This window comes from Struthio camelus, chromosome 21 (genome assembly GCF_040807025.1).
Source record: "Struthio camelus isolate bStrCam1 chromosome 21, bStrCam1.hap1, whole genome shotgun sequence".
Classification (NCBI taxonomy): Eukaryota; Metazoa; Chordata; class Aves; order Struthioniformes; family Struthionidae; genus Struthio; species Struthio camelus.
Window position 1 is genome coordinate 13061096 of NC_090962.1, and position 20312 is coordinate 13081407.

The 20312-nt window shown below is 44.4% G+C and overlaps 1 protein-coding gene across 10 annotated transcripts in view; it reads left to right on the forward strand.

Annotated features, from left to right (window-relative positions):
- Window positions 1-20312, forward strand: part of UBR4 (ubiquitin protein ligase E3 component n-recognin 4) — an 81901-nt gene that overhangs the window by 48053 nt on the left and 13536 nt on the right. For all 10 annotated transcript variants that reach the window (XR_011135693.1, XM_068915596.1, XM_068915599.1 and 7 more), the window contains 27 exons: window positions 321-563; window positions 1539-1707; window positions 2414-2558; window positions 3289-3374; window positions 3863-3950; window positions 4092-4285; window positions 5770-6009; window positions 7170-7308; window positions 7879-8004; window positions 8177-8305; window positions 8774-9117; window positions 9336-9426; window positions 9890-9974; window positions 10369-10496; window positions 11296-11425; window positions 11913-12070; window positions 12605-12714; window positions 12942-13083; window positions 13910-13991; window positions 14559-14732; window positions 15179-15300; window positions 15696-15893; window positions 16019-16099; window positions 18230-18317; window positions 18718-18845; window positions 19287-19394; window positions 19918-20037. Coding sequence is in view for 9 of the 10 variants with exons in the window: in XM_068915596.1 (XP_068771697.1) it covers window positions 321-563; window positions 1539-1707; window positions 2414-2558; window positions 3289-3374; window positions 3863-3950; window positions 4092-4285; window positions 5770-6009; window positions 7170-7308; window positions 7879-8004; window positions 8177-8305; window positions 8774-9117; window positions 9336-9426; window positions 9890-9974; window positions 10369-10496; window positions 11296-11425; window positions 11913-12070; window positions 12605-12714; window positions 12942-13083; window positions 13910-13991; window positions 14559-14732; window positions 15179-15300; window positions 15696-15893; window positions 16019-16099; window positions 18230-18317; window positions 18718-18845; window positions 19287-19394; window positions 19918-20037 (3848 nt within the window). In the remaining variant the exon portion in view is untranslated. The remainder of the gene's footprint in view (window positions 1-320; window positions 564-1538; window positions 1708-2413; window positions 2559-3288; window positions 3375-3862; window positions 3951-4091; window positions 4286-5769; window positions 6010-7169; window positions 7309-7878; window positions 8005-8176; window positions 8306-8773; window positions 9118-9335; window positions 9427-9889; window positions 9975-10368; window positions 10497-11295; window positions 11426-11912; window positions 12071-12604; window positions 12715-12941; window positions 13084-13909; window positions 13992-14558; window positions 14733-15178; window positions 15301-15695; window positions 15894-16018; window positions 16100-18229; window positions 18318-18717; window positions 18846-19286; window positions 19395-19917; window positions 20038-20312) is intronic.

Consider the following 20312-nt stretch of genomic DNA (forward strand, 5'->3'; position numbering starts at 1 on the left):
TAGGACTGAATTGTTTCCAGCACTAATTATCACAGAGCTCTAACTGCATCTGTTCTTTAGCTAAAGAACACACAGGATGCAGTAGGGCAATATGGTGTCATGGCTAACTTACAGGAACAGGAGTAAGAGATCTGCATTCTGTTGCTCGCGCTGCTGTTGTTCCAGCATGCAATTTGGGGTGAAATACCTTACCTTGGTGTACCCAAACTTTGTGCTTTCCTAATGTAGGGGTGGCAGGTTCTGCTAGTTTGGGGAACAGTCCTTGTCGTGTTCTGAGCTTTCTTGATCGGGTTTCAGAGACTTTCTTCTTTCCCTTGCAGCGGTTCTTTATTTCCTCCTTCAAGTCAGCTTCCTGGTAGATGAAGGAGTGTCCCCAGTTCTCCTGCAGCTGCTGTCTTGTGCTCTGTGTGGCAGTAAAGTGCTGTCTGTGGCTTCATCTTCTGGATCATCAAGCACCTCTTCCGCCTCTGCTCCTGCAGCATCAGGCTCTGGGCAGCCGGCAACACAGAGCAAATCCTCCACTAAAAAGAGCAAGAAAGAAGAAAAGGAGAAGGAGAGAGAGGGTGAGCTGCAGCTGTGCACTGTTGTGTGGTGCTTTTAGGGTTAAAGCTTGTTCCTCTCAGTTTTTCTTATCCCTATGTAGAGGGGAGTTGCTCTGCTTCTTGTTGTGATAAATACTACTGCTGTGAAAGGGGCATGGATCTTGGCAAGAGCACTTGCAGAATTTAGCATCAGTTAGGACAGAAGAGCAGTTTTACTGTAGGTAAAGGTTAGGAAGCAGCATGCCCTTAAAGTTGGGGCTCGGATTAGGTGCAGGGTATATCCCAAGCCCACTGTGAGTATCTGTTAATTTGACTGGGCTTAAAGTTGTGCAATGAAAATTGCCTATGCTAGTGACAAAGTATTTTCCATGTAAGCTGTCTGGCCCAGGTGGTAGGAGGTTGAAAGGCTCATGGGAATTAGAACAAATACTGGAGATGCACAGCTAGTTAACTCTTCTTTTCAATGAGTGTGTTCAGACTTGTTTCCTCTGCCCAATTTATAAGCTGTGTTGGAGCCAGAGCTGCTGCTTAATATTTGCCCAAACTCTTGGGAAAGTAATTAAACTTTCCTATAAAAATCTTGGGCATGAATACTCTCTTGGCTTTTCTTCAAGGAACCGGTCTGGTTTTCTCTGTCAGATGATTCTCTGTGATGCTTTCTAAGCTCTAGAGATTGCCCCATGGTGGATCTTATTTTATTTTAATTTTTTTAGCAGGATATGTAGCACACTTCCCACAAGTTTACTGGCAAGTATTTCAGCAGTTTTCCTCTATACTAGTCAAGAGTACTAGGTTATGTTTTGGGGGAAAGAGAGGAACATTAAACTTGTTTGTTGCCTGTGAACATTTACAGTATGCAAACTAAACCACAGTCTTTTATCCACGTTATTCTTGCTGAATGTTCTACAAAACAGAAAACTGGCCTGCCTGTGAGGTACTCTGTTCCTCCATCTTTCTTAAGCCTTTCTTTTGTGTGCGCCACCCGGTGTCCCCTAGGTGAGAGTTCAGGCAGTCAGGAAGATCAGCTGTGTACAGCCCTGGTGAACCAGCTGAACAAGTTTGCTGATAAGGAAACCCTCATTCAGTTCCTGCGCTGCTTCTTGCTGGAGTCCAACTCGTCCTCCGTGAGATGGCAGGCCCACTGCCTCGCTCTCCACATCTACAGGTGAGCTTGGAGGAGGCCTCTCTGAGCTGGCTCTTTGATGAAGCGCTACCGTGGGTGAAGGTGTACGCACCTGATAACTGTGGCTCTCTGTCAGATGTCTCTGCAAAGCCTTGACCAGCCCATCTCAGCTCGAAAGAAGCTCTGTCCTGAAGAGTTAGTGCTTGAGCCTCTGTCCTAATGGGTGCTGAGGCTTACAGATGGGTGGTATCCCCCTGAGTTGCTCATGCTCTTTTGCAGTTGTCAGGGCTGGGGAAGGGCTGGCTTATTCATTACTGATCAACTTCAGTGATCATCTACAAGAAGCATTTTATTTCTGCTTGCACACTCTGCCTCATGACATCTACAGGAGTAGGTATTTTGGGGGAGAGCGAATTTCTTTGAGGCAGATGCATCTGCCACAGTTTAAAAGGTGGGAACGTGGATTATGTAGGGGATGGCAGCGTTCCAGGTGCTGAGCTCCTTCAGGACTCTGTTCAGTTGTTGCAGGATAGCTACCTTCATTTCAGAAAGTACTGGAATGCTGCCAGTGGCAAGAAGAGAGGAGATTTAACTATGTGAATTTGGACGTATAGAAAGATAATAGTTACATGCTTGTAGAAGCTGTGGTTAACTGTAGCACGTGTTTTCCTTTTGAAATAAGACTGTGCACCAAGCAGTCTATATAGCTATTTCCACAAGCTAAATTGCTATGTAATCTGTCCAACAGGAACTCTAACAAGTCCCAGCAAGAGTTACTGTTGGATCTCATGTGGTCGATCTGGCCGGAACTTCCAGCCTATGGAAGAAAGGCTGCCCAGTTTGTAGACCTCTTGGGATACTTCTCTCTGAAAACCCAGCAGACTGAGAAAAAGGTATAGTCGCCTTTTGAAAAGGAGGAGCAGCAGCCCAGGTGCTGCTGCTGCTTCTGAATTAGGTTAATGTTTGTTTAGGATAGAGCTGGTACAGTTTTTTTTGTCAAAACTACTTTTTTCATTCCCAAAATTTGAATGTTAAAACATGCGGACTCCTTAAAAAAATTCTTCTTTGAATTAAATTGTTAACGTTTAGCAGCTTGGGAGTGTGTGTTTGGGGGTTGTTTTGTTGTTACTGTTTTTGTTGTGTGGTTTTTTTTTTTTTTTAAATTCCCATTCCCACAGGAAGACTTTGTGGGAAAATGTATTTCTCTTGTAGATCTAATATATAGATTTTTGATATTTCAATTCCTAGAAATCCTTTATAACCATTAGTTTTGAACAAAGGAAGTGGTAGGATTTCTCAAGGGACCAGTGGACTGAGAACAAGTAATTTAGACGCATTGATACTTGCACCTATATGTGCGAAGAATTGGGAAAGCCCTGCAAAAGCTTGGCAGGAATTTGTGGTCAGTGGCTGACAAAGAGTCGTTATTGTGGTAAAGGTCTAATTTTAGGATCAATTAACAGTTCTAGGTAATGATTTAACCACACAAAATTCCTGTGGGTATAGCGTATGCATCTTTTAGGAGACATGAAATGCCAGAAGAGGCGACATCTTTTTTTTTTTTTTTTTTTTTTGGCAATTAAAAAAATATGTAGAGAAGACATTTTCCTAATTGTTTTTCAGTTGAAGGAATATTCCCAAAAGGCTGTGGAGATTCTCCGGACTCAAAACCACATTCTTACCAATCACCCCAACTCCAACATTTACAAGTGAGTCACTTCTGACTTTGATCCGTTTTCTTAAAGGAGCTTTTCAGCAGACGAGCTGTGATCCAGAAGGGCGATCTGGATGTTTCTTCTAATAAAGTCATAGTGGTGGAAGGCCCCCTACTGAGATTACATGCTTGTTGCAGCTGGCCTTTAGAGAGTGGCCGACTCCTGTCTACCAAGTTAAGGGAATAAATAAATAAATAAATTTATCTATATATCTCTATATAGAGATATATATACCTATATATCTCTAGAGAGAGAGAGAGAGAGATAGTACTGAAATGCTGCCTAGCACTTTTCTATATAGCAAAGATAAATGGAAATTTATTTCTTCAAGTAACAATGTAACACTTTGTTATGAAAGTTGGGACTGGGATGAGGGACAGGATGGGACTACAGCTAAACTGAAACTATTCTGATTGCCTTAATGCCTTAGGATCACAACACAGTGAATGCCAAATTACATATATTTTCTTCCCTCACTCCAGCACTCTGTCTGGGCTGGTGGAATTTGATGGCTATTACCTGGAGAGTGACCCTTGCCTTGTCTGCAACAATCCAGAGGTGCCCTTCTGTGTAAGTAACTGGTGTTCTCCAACCTCGTCTGTAGGGATCCGTAAGGATCCCAGCCTTTTACGGCAGCGTGATTTGCAGTGCTGCTGCTTCTTTGGGGATGTGATCGTATTGGCACCGTGTCCTTGGTTTTTGTCTTCCCAGTACATAAAGCTTTCCTCTATTAAAGTGGACACGCGGTATACCACCACCCAGCAAGTGGTGAAGCTCATTGGCAGCCACACCATCAGCAAAGTGACAGTGAAGATAGGAGACCTGAAACGCACCAAAATGGTCCGAACCATCAACCTCTATTACAACAATAGGACAGTGCAAGCCATAGTGGAGCTGAAAAACAAGTATGTTCATCTCCGTTTTTGATGTAGGGTAGGAGAATTTGGGGGAGGGAAGGACACAAATTTAATATGATGCTGATAGATTCCTGGTATTGATTTGGCTTGTGAGACTTCCTTACCATCGTGTCATTATGCCACGTGCGTTTTACAAATCGAGACGCTGGCAAGAATACGTCCTTGAGGTGATCCACATCTCGTAGTGCCTTCCTGTTGAAAGCGACTATTTCCTGATTTAGTTGGGAGTCAAAATGCTCAAGGGCCTCTAGTCTGGCCTTGTCCCCTCTGAGTGCTCCCAGACAGTTCAAAGCAGTTTACTGTATTATAAGTTATGCTGTTTTGTCCTGGGTTTTGCTTATATTGCTAATCTGCAAACTCTCTAATCATTTTTTCTCCTGTAGGTAGGAAGCATGTCAGTCTCTGAATTTAATGTTACTGTTTTTAGTGAGGTGAATAGGTGGAACGTGTATTGGCCATTCTGCACTCAATTGGCTTCCTCTATCTGGCGGCTTCTTCTAGCTCACGTTCCTTCTTGAGCTATTACCCGTCACTGTCAGTGCACACTGGGTGGGATTGTTCTGAATCTCCTATAAGAAGATGTTGAAGAAAAGATCCAAATTTCTCCTAGAGCCTGAAACGTGCCTATAAAACTTGTGTGCAAAACTTTTGTACAGGCTCAATTTTAAGCCCCTAACTTAGTTGTTTGGAGACCGATATCAATACCAGAACTGCAGCCCGGGGAATTTGATTCTTGAAACTTATTTTGTAGCGTGTCCAGAAATGCAGAAATTAAATTACTTGTTTGCAGCTATATGGCGAGTCAGTAGTAGAACTAAAATTAGAAGTCGAATGGCCTAACACTTGACTGCTGCTTTAACCACCAAAAATGCTGCTTTTCAGTACGTTGCTCCATCTGGAGCTGGTTCTGCTTAAATGCTTTCCCTTCTTCCTTCTGGAGACGTTCTCACCAGAATCAGATCTCTCTGGCTTAGGGAATTAATCTGTGCCCGCCGCTTATTGCTTATTTGAAGTCTTAAATCCTCTGTGACGTCACGAGAGGCCACCGCGGAGAGGATTTTGATGTCAGAAAGCAAGGAGTCTGACTTCAGGTTGGGCGTCAGCTGGGGGAGCAGAGGAGGTCTTCCGAAATAAAGAGTCTGTTTTCATGCAAATGTCTTTTCTAATTAAAAAAAAAAAAAAAAAAGAGGTGAAAACCCTTAGGTCTGTAGCATTAAAGTTTTTCCATGAGGCATCTACAGCTCTTTAATCCTAAACAGTCTCTCTCTGTGAAGAGGATAAAGGCTTAAAATGTATTCCTGGCGACATATCATGTCAATACAGAAGCTAAGGAGAAGAATCCCAGAACTGCTCTCCATTCATCCCCTTTAAAGTAGATTTTGAGCAGAGACGGTTGTGTTTGGCTTCCCTTCGTCTGTGGGCAGGAGGGTGCTTTCCAGTCGAAAAGCAATATGTCTGTCTTCCTTTCCCAGGCCGGCTCGTTGGCACAAAGCCAAAAAAGTCCAGCTGACCCCGGGCCAGACGGAGGTGAAGATTGACTTGCCGCTGCCCATTGTGGCTTCCAACCTGATGATCGAATTTGCAGATTTCTATGAGAATTACCAGGCTTCCACGGAGACCCTGCAGTGCCCTCGGTGTAGTGCATCTGTCCCGGCCAACCCAGGAGTGTGTGGCAACTGCGGCGAGAACGTGTACCAGTGTCACAAGTGCAGGTATGTCACCCGCCTGCCTCCCCCCGGTGTCAGCGCCAGAGGTTTCTGCAGCCCTTGTGCTGTTGCCCATGTGGGATGTTCAGCAAAATGCCCTGCTATTTAAATACATGATTCTGGTTAATGCAACCGCACAATGAAATTAGTCTAGAAGTATAAAACAGGCTTACAGGGATTTAATGTTAATGCAGGCGAACAAAGGAAACCCGATATGACAATGTTGAAAGAACACAGAAGAAGTTTCAAATCAAGCCCTCAGAAGTTTAAGAAGATTCCCAGCATAAGGTTATTTTTGGCCAGCCTGTTCAAGGGCGTGAGGTTCAGTCGCATGAATGCCGGGGGGGGGGGGGGTTTCCCCGCAGGATCCCAGACTCAGTGTGCAGGATGGACAGTGCTCGCTTGTCTATTCAGTGCCTTTGTTGTGCTCTCCTCATTTAGAGTAAGGCTCGGGGCCTAATTTACTGTGCGCTATTCAGGCTTAACCACAGGGTTACAAATCCTTCTCTCTTCTCTTTCTTGAGATCTGTCTCCTCGTCTGATATTTCTCCTCCCCTTGTTGTTGTCCCGTACTCCCCTCTAATCCTGAAGGGATTTGAGGTGCTTAGCAGATTCTTCGCAGGGATGAATTGATTATTGGTGTATTGAAAGGTTTTCATGTCCCCTATAGAGTTATGGGAGCTATAAATCAGTTCACGTCATGCTACTCTGGTCCGCAACAGGAGATAATAAGTATGCTGTGCTAGTCGTACTGTAACAGTGAACAGAGTGCAAGCTATTCAAAGTCTACCACTTACAAAACGAAGTGGATTCTTTTTATCTGTATTCTTGTAAAGGGCACAGTGCCCTAGTCTGACGTTCTGCTGGGAATTAGTGTAGTTAAAGTAGCGTTGTTAGGAACAAGTTCACATCTGTTGCTGCTTACTGGCCAGAGTATGGTACCTCTTCTGTAAGGATTTTTGGTGCCTGATTTGTAGGTTGTGATTACGTGCACCTTAGGTGTTTCACTCGTGATGCTTCCCCAGGGCGATTTGGTAGATGAGCCGTTTTAAGGGCCATCCTTTTCTTTTACTTGCTGAGTACGTTCACAGCTTGCTTACATCATTCCCTCGGTTATCTTTATAAGCTTAACAGCGTTCTTTGACTGTTTGGGGGTTGCCTTTCAGATCCATTAATTATGATGAGAAGGATCCCTTCCTTTGCAATGCCTGTGGGTTCTGTAAATACGCTCGCTTTGACTTCATGTTGTATGCTAAGCCTTGCTGTGCAGTGGATCCTATAGAGAATGAAGAGGATCGAAAGAAGGTGAGACTAATAGCAGATTCATTTGCTTTGATGCTGATGATCCCACAAAGTCTCAATCCTGTCTCTGTGTTTTTGTGGGTTTTTTTTTTTTTTTTGAGACATGGAGTACAATCTCTTATCTACTAGCTTGCTCCACCAAATAGATAATCTTCAGATGACATTATTCAGTGCTTTACTTCTCCTGAACTAGCTATCTAGCACTGCATCTCTCTGTCTTGCTGTACAAGAGGGCAAATTTGGAGGAAGCTTCATGGTGGGTTTGCTTTGCAAATATCTATAGGAGTTTCTCTGGCATGTGGAAGTTAAGTATCAAAGATTCTGGCTTCCTTGTTGCGCTTTCTGTCAGAGGAATCTAGCTAGGCTTTCTGTGCCTGGGCTCTGATGTGTGGCCACCATGACTTCCAGGAGCCCACGTACCTAAAGCCTTGCAGTTAGCACTGCTTCTCAGTCAGAGACAGACATCGGTGGAAGAGAGGACAGACTTAGAGGCTGTTGGGTATAGTTTTGAGGAAGTGGAATCAAAAACCTTGTCAATGTAAAATAAGAGTTCCTTTTTCTTTTTGTTTTTAGGCAGTGACAAATATCAACACTCTCCTGGACAAGGCTGACAGAGTGTACCACCAGCTAATGGGACACCGACCACAGCTGGAAAACCTGCTGTGTAAAGTGAACGAGGCAGCTCCTGAAAAGCCACAGGTAACAGGAGATAGGTGCATCTTGCACAGAACCCTTGCAGGAGACATGCTTGTGAGACACTGACCTTTTATACTGCCCGGAAAAGCTAAAGATCCTTGTCTCGGGTGCTGTTCTGCAGCTGTTACTTGTATGTGTAGTCTCCACACGTGGTCTGATTTCCCTTCTTTTCCAGGATGAATCTGGTGGTAGTGGAGGGATCAGCTCTACCTCAGCTAGTGTGAATAGATACATACTCCAGTTAGCCCAGGAGTACTGTGGTGACTGCAAGAACTCTTTCGATGAACTTTCCAAAATCATCCAGGTATGATGCTCTTTGATTTGAATTTAGGCCGTTTGTTACCCTGTGTCACTAGATACGGCGCACATCAGAAGTAGGAAGTAAGATGCTGCCATTCCATGTCCAATGATATAGCTAACAGTAGGTACTCAGTTGCATATTTTCAGGGAAAAAAACAAAAAGATTGTTTCTAAAAGCTGCATTTACTGTGAATACTATTGATTTGTCGCCTTTCCAATATTGTATTGCATGTAATGCAGAAAACCTGTCTTTACATAGAGCAGATAACTGGGAGTTAGGCTGGGATTTCTAATGGATTTCTCAAGTGTGCCATTGACTTGAGGGATTTCAAGTTCTGAGATACTTGGTTAGAAAGGTTCCTCCATAAAACACCCAGTGAAAATGAAAACAGCATAGCCGGTGAATAGGATTAGCAATTGTGTGCTCTTTCATAATTCCGTAATTTTCATTTCTCCTTCTCTGTGTTTGCAGAAAGTGTTTGCCTCTCGAAAGGAGCTTCTGGAATATGATCTGCAACAGAGAGAGGCAGCAACTAAGTCCTCACGAACCGCTGTCCAACCCACGTTTACTGCCAGCCAGTATCGTGCCTTGTCTGTTTTAGGCTGTGGCCACACATCTTCAACTAAATGCTATGGCTGTGCCTCAGCCGTCACTGAACACTGCATAACGTTACTTCGGGCCTTGGCGACCAACTCTGCCATCAGGCATATCCTTGTGTCCCAGGGCCTTATCCGAGAACTGTTTGACTACAACTTGCGCCGTGGTGCAGCCACCATGCGGGAGGAGGTCCGTCAGCTCATGTGCCTTCTGACCAGGTTAGGTCTGATTCAGTGTTTGTGTCCAGTGAATTCTGGAAAGTCACGTGCTTATAAAAGCCCTACTGGAGAGGAGTTATGGTGGAGATGTCTTACATGCGCTGTATGTGCTTGTACATTTCTCATCAGTTAAGCTGAAACCACAGGAGCTTTGGGTATTTAGTGTGCATAATACTAAATACAGAGCATAATAGTGTTCTCTTTGCTTCTGAAATTAGGGACAATCCAGAGGCCACACAACAAATGAATGACTTAATCATTGGGAAGGTTTCTGCAGCTCTGAAAGGACACTGGGCAAATCCAGACTTGGTGAGGAACTGTAGTATTTTCCTATTTCTCTTTTCTGACCTCCTGACCTGCTGGTGTGTTCTAATTGTTACGTCTTCTCTATTGTCGTGATCTATTTGTAATACAGGTGGCGTTTCTGTCTTGGTGGGAATTAAGATATACGTCAGGGCAAAGCACAAAGTTATGTGATGATGGAGACCACGAGCTTCCTCGGGCAGTTCTGCCTGTTGTAGCTGTCTCTCGAGCTTCCTCGGGCAGTTCTGCCTGTTGTAGCTGTCTCTCGAGCTTCCTCGGGCAGTTCTGCCTGTTGTAGCCGCTTACCTTGCAGCCTTCTCAAACAGGTTGCTAGTCATCCCAGATAGGCATGGAATTAAGTTTACTGAGATGCCTGTGTTTTGAACGTGGGCTTGTGCATATCAAAAGGCAGAAGTGACTGCTGCATCACCAAGACTTCCTAAGATGTGAATATGTGTCTGTATTACAGGCTAGCAGCCTCCAATATGAAATGTTGCTGCTAACAGACTCTATCTCGAGGGAAGACAGCTGCTGGGAGCTCCGACTACGTTGTGGTGAGTTCAGATGACTAATGTGAAATCTTTATTTTAAAACGTTATAACTAGGTCCGTGCTCAACAGCAAGATTTTTAAGGAAGAGAAGTGATCCTGGCTCAGGTGGCTTGTAATCACTTTGGGTTAAATGTGGAGTTAGCACCAGATAGCTTCATCTCAGGAGAACGCGTTTTCTGAAATGGGAGTGCTGAGAAGCAAAAAGGTGGAGGAGTGAAGTTAGAAGGGAAGGATGGCAAGGTTCTTTCCTGTAATAGAGAATAATTGTTTTTCATCCATAAGATGTTTTTCATCCATCTTACCTAATTCTCAGCACTTCTGATGTGCTGTACGGCGCTGTAGAGGTGTCCCATCTGCAGATCCTATGGTGGTATGAACATGTCTGTCTGTCTTCTAGCTCTCAGCCTCTTTCTGATGGCGGTGAACATTAAGACCCCAGTGGTTGTGGAAAACATCACCCTCATGTGCCTGCGCATTCTACAAAAGCTGATCAAACCACCTGCTCCAACCAGCAAGAAAAATAAGGTATTGCCTTACACAGAGGCTGAGCGCAGTATCTGAAAGTGAGCTGATTAAAGTCTGGCATGCCAGTCTTGGAGAGGAACAGCTTTGTGAGGATACCAGAGATTTCTTTTCCTGGTTGTGGTTCCTGGGGAAGCACAAGTGCAGTGGGTTGTGTCCTGTGTCTCTTGGCCTTGCAGACTGAGAATTACAGATTATTAGTTTCCATTTTCAGCTGTTCTTTGGTGGCTTTGACCACTGCTATTCAAGACTGCTTTGCCCTTTCAGATCTGTGGCATGGGAAAAGAGGAGAGGTACTTCAAAACTGCAACTTAGTTATTTTAAGCAAGCTCTGGGTGCGTTCACCAGTTCTGCAGGATCAAGTACCTTTGATTCCGATTTTTAAGTACAGAGCTGCAGTTCTGATAATATGATATTGATTGGCTGCTCCTTGCTTGGAAGTTGGGATAACATTTGCAAAGGAGACGGTACCTTTCTCCTTTAGTTTAGCTATCTGATAATCGCAGATCAATGTCAAAGATGGGTGTGCTGATGTTTTGGTAGTATCGGTATCTGTTTTAACCTGAGATGTGTCTCTTAGTTCGTTGTTCTCAGTGGTGGGAAGTGAGGAGAGGAGCGTCCCTTGACTCACAGCAAAACTGGAAATAACTGCTTTGTAGGGGTAACAGATGTGTATACCCTGCTATTATGCAAGAGCTCCATTTGCCTATTCACTGAGCAGGCGCAGCTAGTGATTATACCTACAGGAGTAACTGTTAAGAGGGCTGAATGTGACTTCCATGAATCTCTTTTTGCTTGTTAGGATGTGCCTATGGATGCACTCACCACTGTGAAGCCTTACAGCAATGAAATCCATGCACAAGCTCAGCTGTGGCTCAAGAGGGACCCCAAAGCATCGTACGAAGCTTGGAAAAAGTGCCTCCCTGCCAGAGGTAGTCTTGTGCTTTCATCTTTGTGTAATTTAGCTCACTTTGTGAAAGAAGATGCATGTCCTCCAAATTTAATAAGGATTGTACTTGTGTAGATGTGTCGGCTTCTGTCCTGTGACATCAAATACTATCTTCACGCTTAACTGTAGTCCGTAGAGATTGTAGCACTGGTCTGTCTAGGCTGTGTGGCTCAGCCCCTGAGCAGAAAATGCACTGGGCCTGAAGAACATCAGGGGAATGGCGAAAATGAAACTTATTGTTTATTTTAAATGAAAGCAGCCAAGTAAAAGATAGAATTGAATTCCCTGAGAGGCTACGGGATTTGTATCTGGACTGAAGGTGAACGTAGCCCCAAATAGAAGTGAAAATGGCAGCAGAAAGAAATGAGAAGCTTCTCAGAATTCCTACATCCAGTATGCAAAATAAAATACAACGGTGTGAGCGATTACTAGCTGCTGACATTTCTCTTAAGCTGCGTTCAATATTGCAGGTATAGATGCCAATGGGAAAGCTCCCAGCAAGACTGAGCTTCACCAGCTCTACTTGTCAGAAAAGTACGTCTGGAAATGGAAACAGTTCATGAGTCGCCGTGGGAAGAGAACTTGCCCTCTGGATCTCAAGCTGGGACACAACAATTGGTTGCGACAGGTAAGTGCTGGTGAAAACTCGAGTGGGGTGCACCCGCCTGTCAGCAGCGTAGGACAGAGAGAACCATCAGAGATTATTGGTGGTTCACCATCTTTTGTGTGCTTTGCAGTCAACTTGAGCAGTGGTTTTTGGAGAGAGTGTAACTAGACCAGATGGTAACATCTAATTCCAAGTAAGATTTGCAGCCTTGTTCCATAGAAATGCTGTTTAAAAACATTTATCCAGTATTCTGCTTGCTCTTGGAGTCTTAAATTGCCATGATGCTCCTACCTGTCTGATAGCTGCGTTTGGACTGCTGGGTTTCCATAGGTCTTGCGCAAAAGCTTTTCTTCCAGTGTATGTGGATTAGTGTGTTACTTAGGCAGTGCGTTGTTTAAAAATGTTAATGGAGAACAGAGTAGACCACCTCATCGAATCGTGTCTTTGGGAAACGAGAGCACTAATGTCCCAATGTATGCTTTACTGTTTTAGTAAAATATCGTTAGTTTATAGGTGCACATAAAATGATACCTTATTTTAATGCTCTTATCGTAGGTGCTATTTACTCCTGCCACTCAAGCCGCAAGGCAGGCTGCGTGCACTATTGTGGAAGCTCTGGCTACTATCCCCAGCCGTAAACAGCAGGTCCTCGATCTGCTTACGAGGTAGTATTTCTTAGGATGCTATGCTTGGCAGCTCCAGAGTGATTTTTCTCTGATTCCCAGGAGAATTTCTCTCCCTAAAAATAGGGAGATTTCTGGATAAGTTTCTGGAGGGTTGGGTTTTTTTGTTTGTTTGTTTTTGTTATTACTTTCTTTCCATGCTATTCTTAATTTGTGAATGCTGCGTGTTGCTTCGAAGCAGTTGCCAACCGGTATTTTCTCTTCACTAGCTACCTGGATGAGCTGAGCATTGCTGGCGAGTGTGCTGCTGAGTACCTGGCACTGTATCAGAAACTCATCAAACCTGCCCACTGGAAGGTCTACCTGGCTGCCAGAGGGGTTTTGCCCTATATTGGCAGCCTCATCACGAAGGTACGGGCCTCTCTGGAAGAGCTGTGTAGCAGCGGGAACCTAGTCCCTGCCTTGTCAGTCAGCTCATTTGGCTTTTGTGCTTTGAGATCTGCATCTCTCTGTTCAGTGCCCTGTTGCTGGCCCACGCCTGGTTTAGGAAGTTTGTACTTTTGCACTGTCACCTGTGAGCACAAAATAACTCCAGCTGTATCAGGCCTCAGTGCAACTGGGCTAGTTCATGTTAGGTAACTTTTCTCTGGGCGGCTGTGCTAAGGGGTATAAATATTGCTGCACTGACTTGGCATCGGGTCCGGACTGGAGGCTGTCTTAGCTGCCAGACTGGACTTCAAAAGCCCTTAATGACAAGGGAGGATTAGGTGTGCTTCCATTCCTCCAGTGTGAATTACAGTCTGTTGAAGAAGGAATGCGCTTAAGTTGCAGTCCTCAGATAGTCAGGTTTTAGCAGTTTGCTAGTGAGACATAACTCAGTCCCACGGCAGATAACACCCTCTATGTTAATGGTGACCCTGAGTCCAGTACACCTAGAGCGTAGGAAGCACAGTCTGGCACTGGGAGTCGTCCTGGAGAGCCACTCGAGCAAATTGGTGGTAATAACCATGGGGTAGGTGTAGGGAGAAGATCAGGAGAATATTTGGGTCAGTTTTTCTCCCCTCCCACTTCAGCACTGCTGTTCTAATTTCTCCGTGGTTGGCTCCGTTTCTTTGCTCTGTTCCTTTGCACCCTGTGTTCACGCACAGGTCAGTTAGTTTTCAGTGTGTTGGACACTGGCCAGCTAGTCATTGTTGGCACTGTAGTTTATCCTAATGGGCATGTTAATTATTTGCAGGAAATAGCTCGTTTACTTGCCTTGGAGGAAGCAACGCTCAGCACTGATTTGCAGCAGGGATATGCCTTGAAGAGTCTCACAGGTATTTGCTGGCATCAACACAAGTCATATAGTAGGATTAGAGACGGGGTGACTGTTGTTCTATAACAGCACGTAGCAGAGTTTTGAACAGATGTGGTGCAAGTGTTTTGTGATCATCAGCATTGTTTTTTTACCCATCGGTTTAGCTTTCAGTCAGTAAATAGATTTTCCAATGGGTTTTTCTGGTCAGTTCTAGTTTTTAGTTACCTGAACTAATTTTGTGTCATGAGCAGACTTTGTCATATCACTGTCTTCTCCAAGTCTTGATTACCTTTATTAATCAGTATAATTCCCAGGACTGATGTAAACACTGATTTATTCCTACCTGTTGTTCCCTAGTTATTAATATTTTTAGCAACTCTTCCTTTTATTCCATGGTGGCAGCCTTTCTTTTTGCCTTCTGTGGTATGCTTTTTTCAAAAACTTGTTCAAAACGGAAATACATCGTATCAGCTGGGTCACTCTTTTTCATATTCTCTTTTATGGTTTCGTATTTGATGGCCGCGTGAAACTTGCAGCTGACAAATCAAACGCTCTCCCGTTTCTTCAACATCTCATTTCTGTGTAGGTCTTCTCTCTTCCTTCGTGGAGGTGGAGTCCATCAAACGACACTTCAAAAGCCGCCTGGTGGGTACAGTCCTGAATGGTTACCTGTGTTTGAGGAAGTTAGTGGTGCAGCGAACAAAGCTGATTGATGAAACCCAGGACATGCTACTGGAGATGCTGGAAGATATGACAACAGGTAAAAAACCACTTGGGTTCCAGAAATCCAGACTCTGGGTCAACCAGGAAGGAAAAGCAGGTAGTACAGCTACGTAAAGGATTTAGTTCTAAAAGACTACTATAGGGAGTTTGTTGTTGTTGTTTGCTTCTTTTCTTTTCTTTTCTTTTCTTTTTTTATGGCTTGGACCTTCTAATATTTCCTTTTGACACAGAAAAGGTAAATGACATTCCTGAAATCATCCCTTATTTTTCTGGAGTTTAAACCTCCTCCTTCTTGCAGGACTGTTGTTTCCTAGTAACCATAGCAATGAACAGCCTTTTCTTTGCTCGGTAGCTGGAACTCAGAAGAAGAGGGCCCCAAAGTATGGGACTTATTGCATGGAGATTGGTTGTGTATGTTGAGTTAAAATGGAGCCCTTAAAAACTGGCCTATGTGTCTCTTTTAATGCTTCCTTTTCTTGGCAGGCACAGAATCTGAAACAAAGGCGTTTATGGCAGTGTGTATAGAGACTGCAAAACGTTACAGCCTTGATGACTACAGGACACCTGTGTTCATCTTTGAGAGACTTTGCAGTATTATCTATCCTGTAAGCATACAGATGACTGTAGCATCACTTATAAAATCAGACTTCTTAAATAAAGTTGTTTGCATTTCAGCAAAACAAAATAATAGCATAGACAATAATGGTTTAATACTAGCCAATGTAGAGCTGTAGCAATATGCTGTCCCATTTTGAGGTTTTAATGTTCAGATTCCTTCTGTGGCATGTTCTGCGCAAAGAAGGAGAACCAGTAGTATTGTCACTTTGTGCTATGGAATTTGCTTACCAGAGTTCGTGTGAGGCAACGTAGAGCAGGATGCACCAGTGACGAAAGGACTTAAGGTTTAGGGACATCTTGCAAATTGCTAACATGTGAATGCAGGAAACGGAGCGTGTTTAGGGAAAAAAATTTTCACTCTGCCTCTGCTGTTGCTCTTTAGGAAGAGAATGAAGTGACTGAGTTCTTTGTAACGCTGGAGAAAGATCCCCAGCAGGAAGACTTCTTGCAGGGCAGAATGCCAGGCAATCCCTACAGTAGTAACGAGCCTGGCATTGGGCCGCTCATGAGGGACATCAAGAACAAGATCTGTCAGGACTGTGACCTGGTAGCTCTGCTGGAGGATGACAGTGGAATGGAGGTGAGAATGCCCAAGTGTGGATGTCTTGCCCGGATGCATGGGGACTCGTTTCTAAGTAGCTTATAATCGCGAACCCAGCCACGCGGTGTGAACTTGTTCTAGACGTCGTCTTTTTTTCCTTTCAGCTCTTGGTGAACAATAAGATCATCAGTTTGGACTTGCCTGTGGCCGAGGTCTACAAGAAGGTGTGGTGTCCTACTAACGAGGTATGTGTCTGTAGCACTTGTCCTTGATGTTTTAAAAGAAAATCACGTGAGCCAGGATTTATTTCCTGACATATAATTTCCTGGCTATAATTGCTCAGCACCTTTTTGTGCTCTATTTGGATACACCGCCGCTCAATTTTGCGACAGAAATGATTTTAAGAGGCATAATACTGACCCAGGTGAGGGTATTGAACTTACCCGTGTAGCATACCCAGTTCTCTGAGCTGTCATCTTGAGCGACAAACTTTCTTACCTTCCTTTGGAGAAACGGCTGAATTTTGCGTTCGCTGCCTTTCAAAGCTCATTTCACGCTCCATCTGCGTGTGGCAGTTTAATGTGAATGTACAGCCTGGGATACCAGATTGCTTTATCAATCTGCATTTCAGAGATGAACCCAAATTATTTATGCGGAGCATCCAACATTTCTGCACATCACTTTGCCCTACTGCTGTTGTGTTTTTCATTTAGAACTCCAAGAACTTTACAGATTTAATCTGCTCAATTTGCTCTTAGTAGCGGGTATTGGCTGTCTTCTAGATGAAGAAACGGACACCACAGTCTTAAGGGACTAGTCAGACAGAGTCGCAGCAAGCTCATTCCAGAGAGGGACGCAGAGCCCAGAACAGGCCGTTCCCTTCGTGTTAGTTGTGGCCACTAAAACTCCCACTGAAAAGGAGACGATCAGAGTAAATCGTGCCTATTACCAATGTGTTCTCTAGAGGTACTGCTAGTAGCACTGGAGATTATAAAAGAAGACCGATTTGCCTACCGTGTCTCATTCATTCCCCATTTACTCTTGGTTTATGCTCACCTTAGACTGAAACCACAGTCGTTTTCATTGGCTAAAAATAAGCTGTACGCGTTCGTTATAGGAGGAAATCTGATCGCGTTACCAAGGGGAATAACTACTGACATTTGCACGTGCTGCTCCGGCCACTGTGCCCGCTCAGAGCGGGGAGCTGCCGTTTCCGTGAGACGCGACGCCATAGCCGATGCGCTCCTCTCTCAAGATGCCGTGCCGGCCGTGAAAGGCTGAGTTTGCTCAGCGTTACTGTCGCCGAACAGCTTTCATCTGTCTTCCTTTGTGTGCACCTCTGCGAAGCACTTCTGGAGCTCCGGCTCACGTTCCCTAGGAAATAGGCAGGCTCACAAGAAGCTAACCTCAGGCCCCTTTTTGTTCCCCTTGTCTCTCACCGGCTTTTTTTTGTTCATCTGCCATTTTACCAGGGCCCCTGCGGTGTTAATTGCTGGTCTCTAGCGTGGCCTTTGAGCAGATCTTCCCCCCAGGGCTTTCCCTCCGCTTATGTATTTGCTGTGACATTAAGCACTGCTTATTCCACATTAGGCTTAGTGCGCTTTCTGACAGGTTTTCTCTCGCAAGGTCTCCTGCTCCCAAATCTGGGATTTTTCTTTTCTGCTTTTTCTTTAGACCTGTGGATTAAAATGGAAAGTTTAGTGATATGCAGTCAGTATTTCCAGCTGGAAACGCATCTAGAAAACCAACCCCTTCCCAGGGCAGAAGCACTGGTGGTCCTTTACTGTTTTAGACTATCCCCTTGTAGTAATACGCTGTCTTAGCCAAAGCTCATTAAATTGCCTTTTACTTCTCCTGTTCCATTTTCCATCACTGCGGATTTTTTTTATATTGGAAAGCACTGCTTCAGTTAGCCTCCTCTGCTTCATTTATTGGGCTGTAGCTTATCTATGTATATCCCAGGTATGCAGTGGAATAGCCTAGAAGGGGAAGGTTGATGCATAAAGCAGGCATTTCTCTATAGATGAATGCATGTTCTGCTTGGACAGATTGTTCACCGGTGCTAAAGGAGGGCACCTAAGGAGAAAAGACTGCTTATTACCACGCTATGCTTCTAATTGGCAATGTCAGGAAAAACTGAACAGACCAACTGACGATTTATGGAACGTTTTTGCAGGTTGTGGCTTTGCAGTTGTTTTTAATTCATCTCAGTGAAGGGAGGACGAGGGAGGGAAAGATTTCTCTGTGCTATCTTTGGTGAAAACAGCACAAAGGAGGACGAGGCTTAAGTGTCTGTTACGTGCTGTAAAGAAAACCACGCTTGCATACATGTGTTCGGACAGGCATTGTTAATATAACGCTCTCCTCTCTCACAGGGGGAGCCGATGAGGATCATTTACCGCATGCGAGGGTTACTAGGAGATGCAACTGAGGAATTCATCGAGTCTCTAGACTCTACTACTGGTAATGCACTTGTCTTCTGAAAGCTGGGATTAGATTTGAAATCTGAGGTTCGCTGTAGAGCAGTGACACTCTTATCCTTACCGCAGCGCGCTTAAAGCTGATTGACGTTCCTTTTGCTACATGTACCTGCTCCACCTACAGTGGATACTGATTTCTAATGACACTTAAAGTCTGTACTTTCAGCCTGAATACTTATATGGCACAGGGCCATTCACTGTGGCCCTTCCTCATATTCCTGCTCGTAATTCTTTTCCAAATTGGACACAGTTGATACACTTCAGCTGCTGGTAAATGTGGCCTGCTGCACTCGTTTTTTACTTCACGGTTTTGTCCCACGTGGGCTGCATGAGCTTGCCGCTGTGGCTTCTTCCTTTCTTCATAATCTATGTTTGTCCTGTAGATGAAGAGGAGGATGAGGAAGAAGTTTATAAGATGGCAGGTGTGATGGCCCAGTGCGGAGGCTTGGAGTGCATGCTGAACAGACTGACCGGAATTAAGGACTTCAAACAAGGCCGGCACCTCTTAACAGTGAGTCTGAGCTGCTATGCTTTGGCATTAGAAGTTACATGGCAGAAAACTCCACAGACATGGGTGAAGTTTCCGCCTGTCTTATGTTTCAGATCAAGTGTTGGAGCAGAGGTTGCAATTCCCTCATTTATTAAAACCTGAGAAGCTCCTTCTTTCTCCTTCCCAATCCCCTCGGTTAGCAATTCTGTACAAAGATTTTGAGGCACGTAGAAACCAAAGAGTTGGTAAAACTGGGTCCTACCTTGCTAGAGTGATTGTTTTCTGCCTTGGTTATAATGGAAAACCAAAGCTGTCCAAAGGGTAATATGGGTCTAAAAGTCTGACTTGTACTTTACCCCACAAGTCTGGAAACTAGCTATATGATCAGGTGCTTTTATTTCAGTAATATTTTGGTTCTCGTTTTGAAGGTACAGCAGAGAGTGCATTCTCTGTGTTTTGTAGGTGCTGTTAAAACTGTTCAGTTACTGCGTGAAGGTGAAAGTAAATCGTCAGCAGTTGGTCAAGCCTGAGATGAACACTTTGAACGTCATGCTGGGAACCCTTAACTTGGTAAGGATAACCGAGGGGCACAGTTAGCTTGGGAACGACTGGCATTGAGCCTTTTGTAAAACAGGAGGAGTTTGATAACGTTGGCTGAAGGTTTGCTTGTTGTAAACGGTTTTCAAAACTATTGCTGTCTGATGGCCTTGAGGACATGGATGCTGAGTTAATGCAGTGCCTCAGAAGTTTAACAGAGTCTTGGGTGATCTGCAGGTCTTTGCAATGTGAATCCCTAGCTAACAGGGTTTTATTCCCACCTATGTTTATGAAGTTCTCTGTTATGTAATGAAGGAGACCCTATTCAACAAGTGAACTTGGGCTTCCATAAAGTGTTTGCTGTGGACTCAAATAAATTTAAAGCTACCTCAGATTGTCCTGCTTCCTTATGACAACTGCAAGAGATCTTAAACGTTGCTGGACTAACCCAGCAGATTTTCTGTTAGCCATTCCCTGTCTACAAGTAACTGGAGACGTGTGGCTCAGTTAAACCTGTCAGTGTTGGTGCTATAATGAGTGCTGTTATCTTCTCCAGGCTCTCGTGGCTGAGCAGGAAAGCAAGGACAGTGGAGGAGCAGCTGTGGCAGAGCAAGTGCTTAGTATAATGGAGATCATACTGGATGAATCCAACGCAGAACCTCTGAGCGAGGACAAGGTGAGGGGCTGAACGGGAATGTTGCCCAGGATTCAAGGCTTGTGCATATCTTATTACAGTGATGCAGAGCTTCAGGAGTTGTAGTTGTAGAGGTGTGTTGAATGGGAATCTCACCCATGCCAGCAAGGTCTCAGCAGGCCTTGCAGGTAGGACAAGAGGAGTGCCCTGAACTAAAAGCACTGTGAGGCTTCTGGATGGGTCTTGCGTGGCTGGGGTGGGAGATAGTAGGTACTGCTTGAATCCCTTCCCTGCTCCTTTGGGTCACAGAGCTGTGA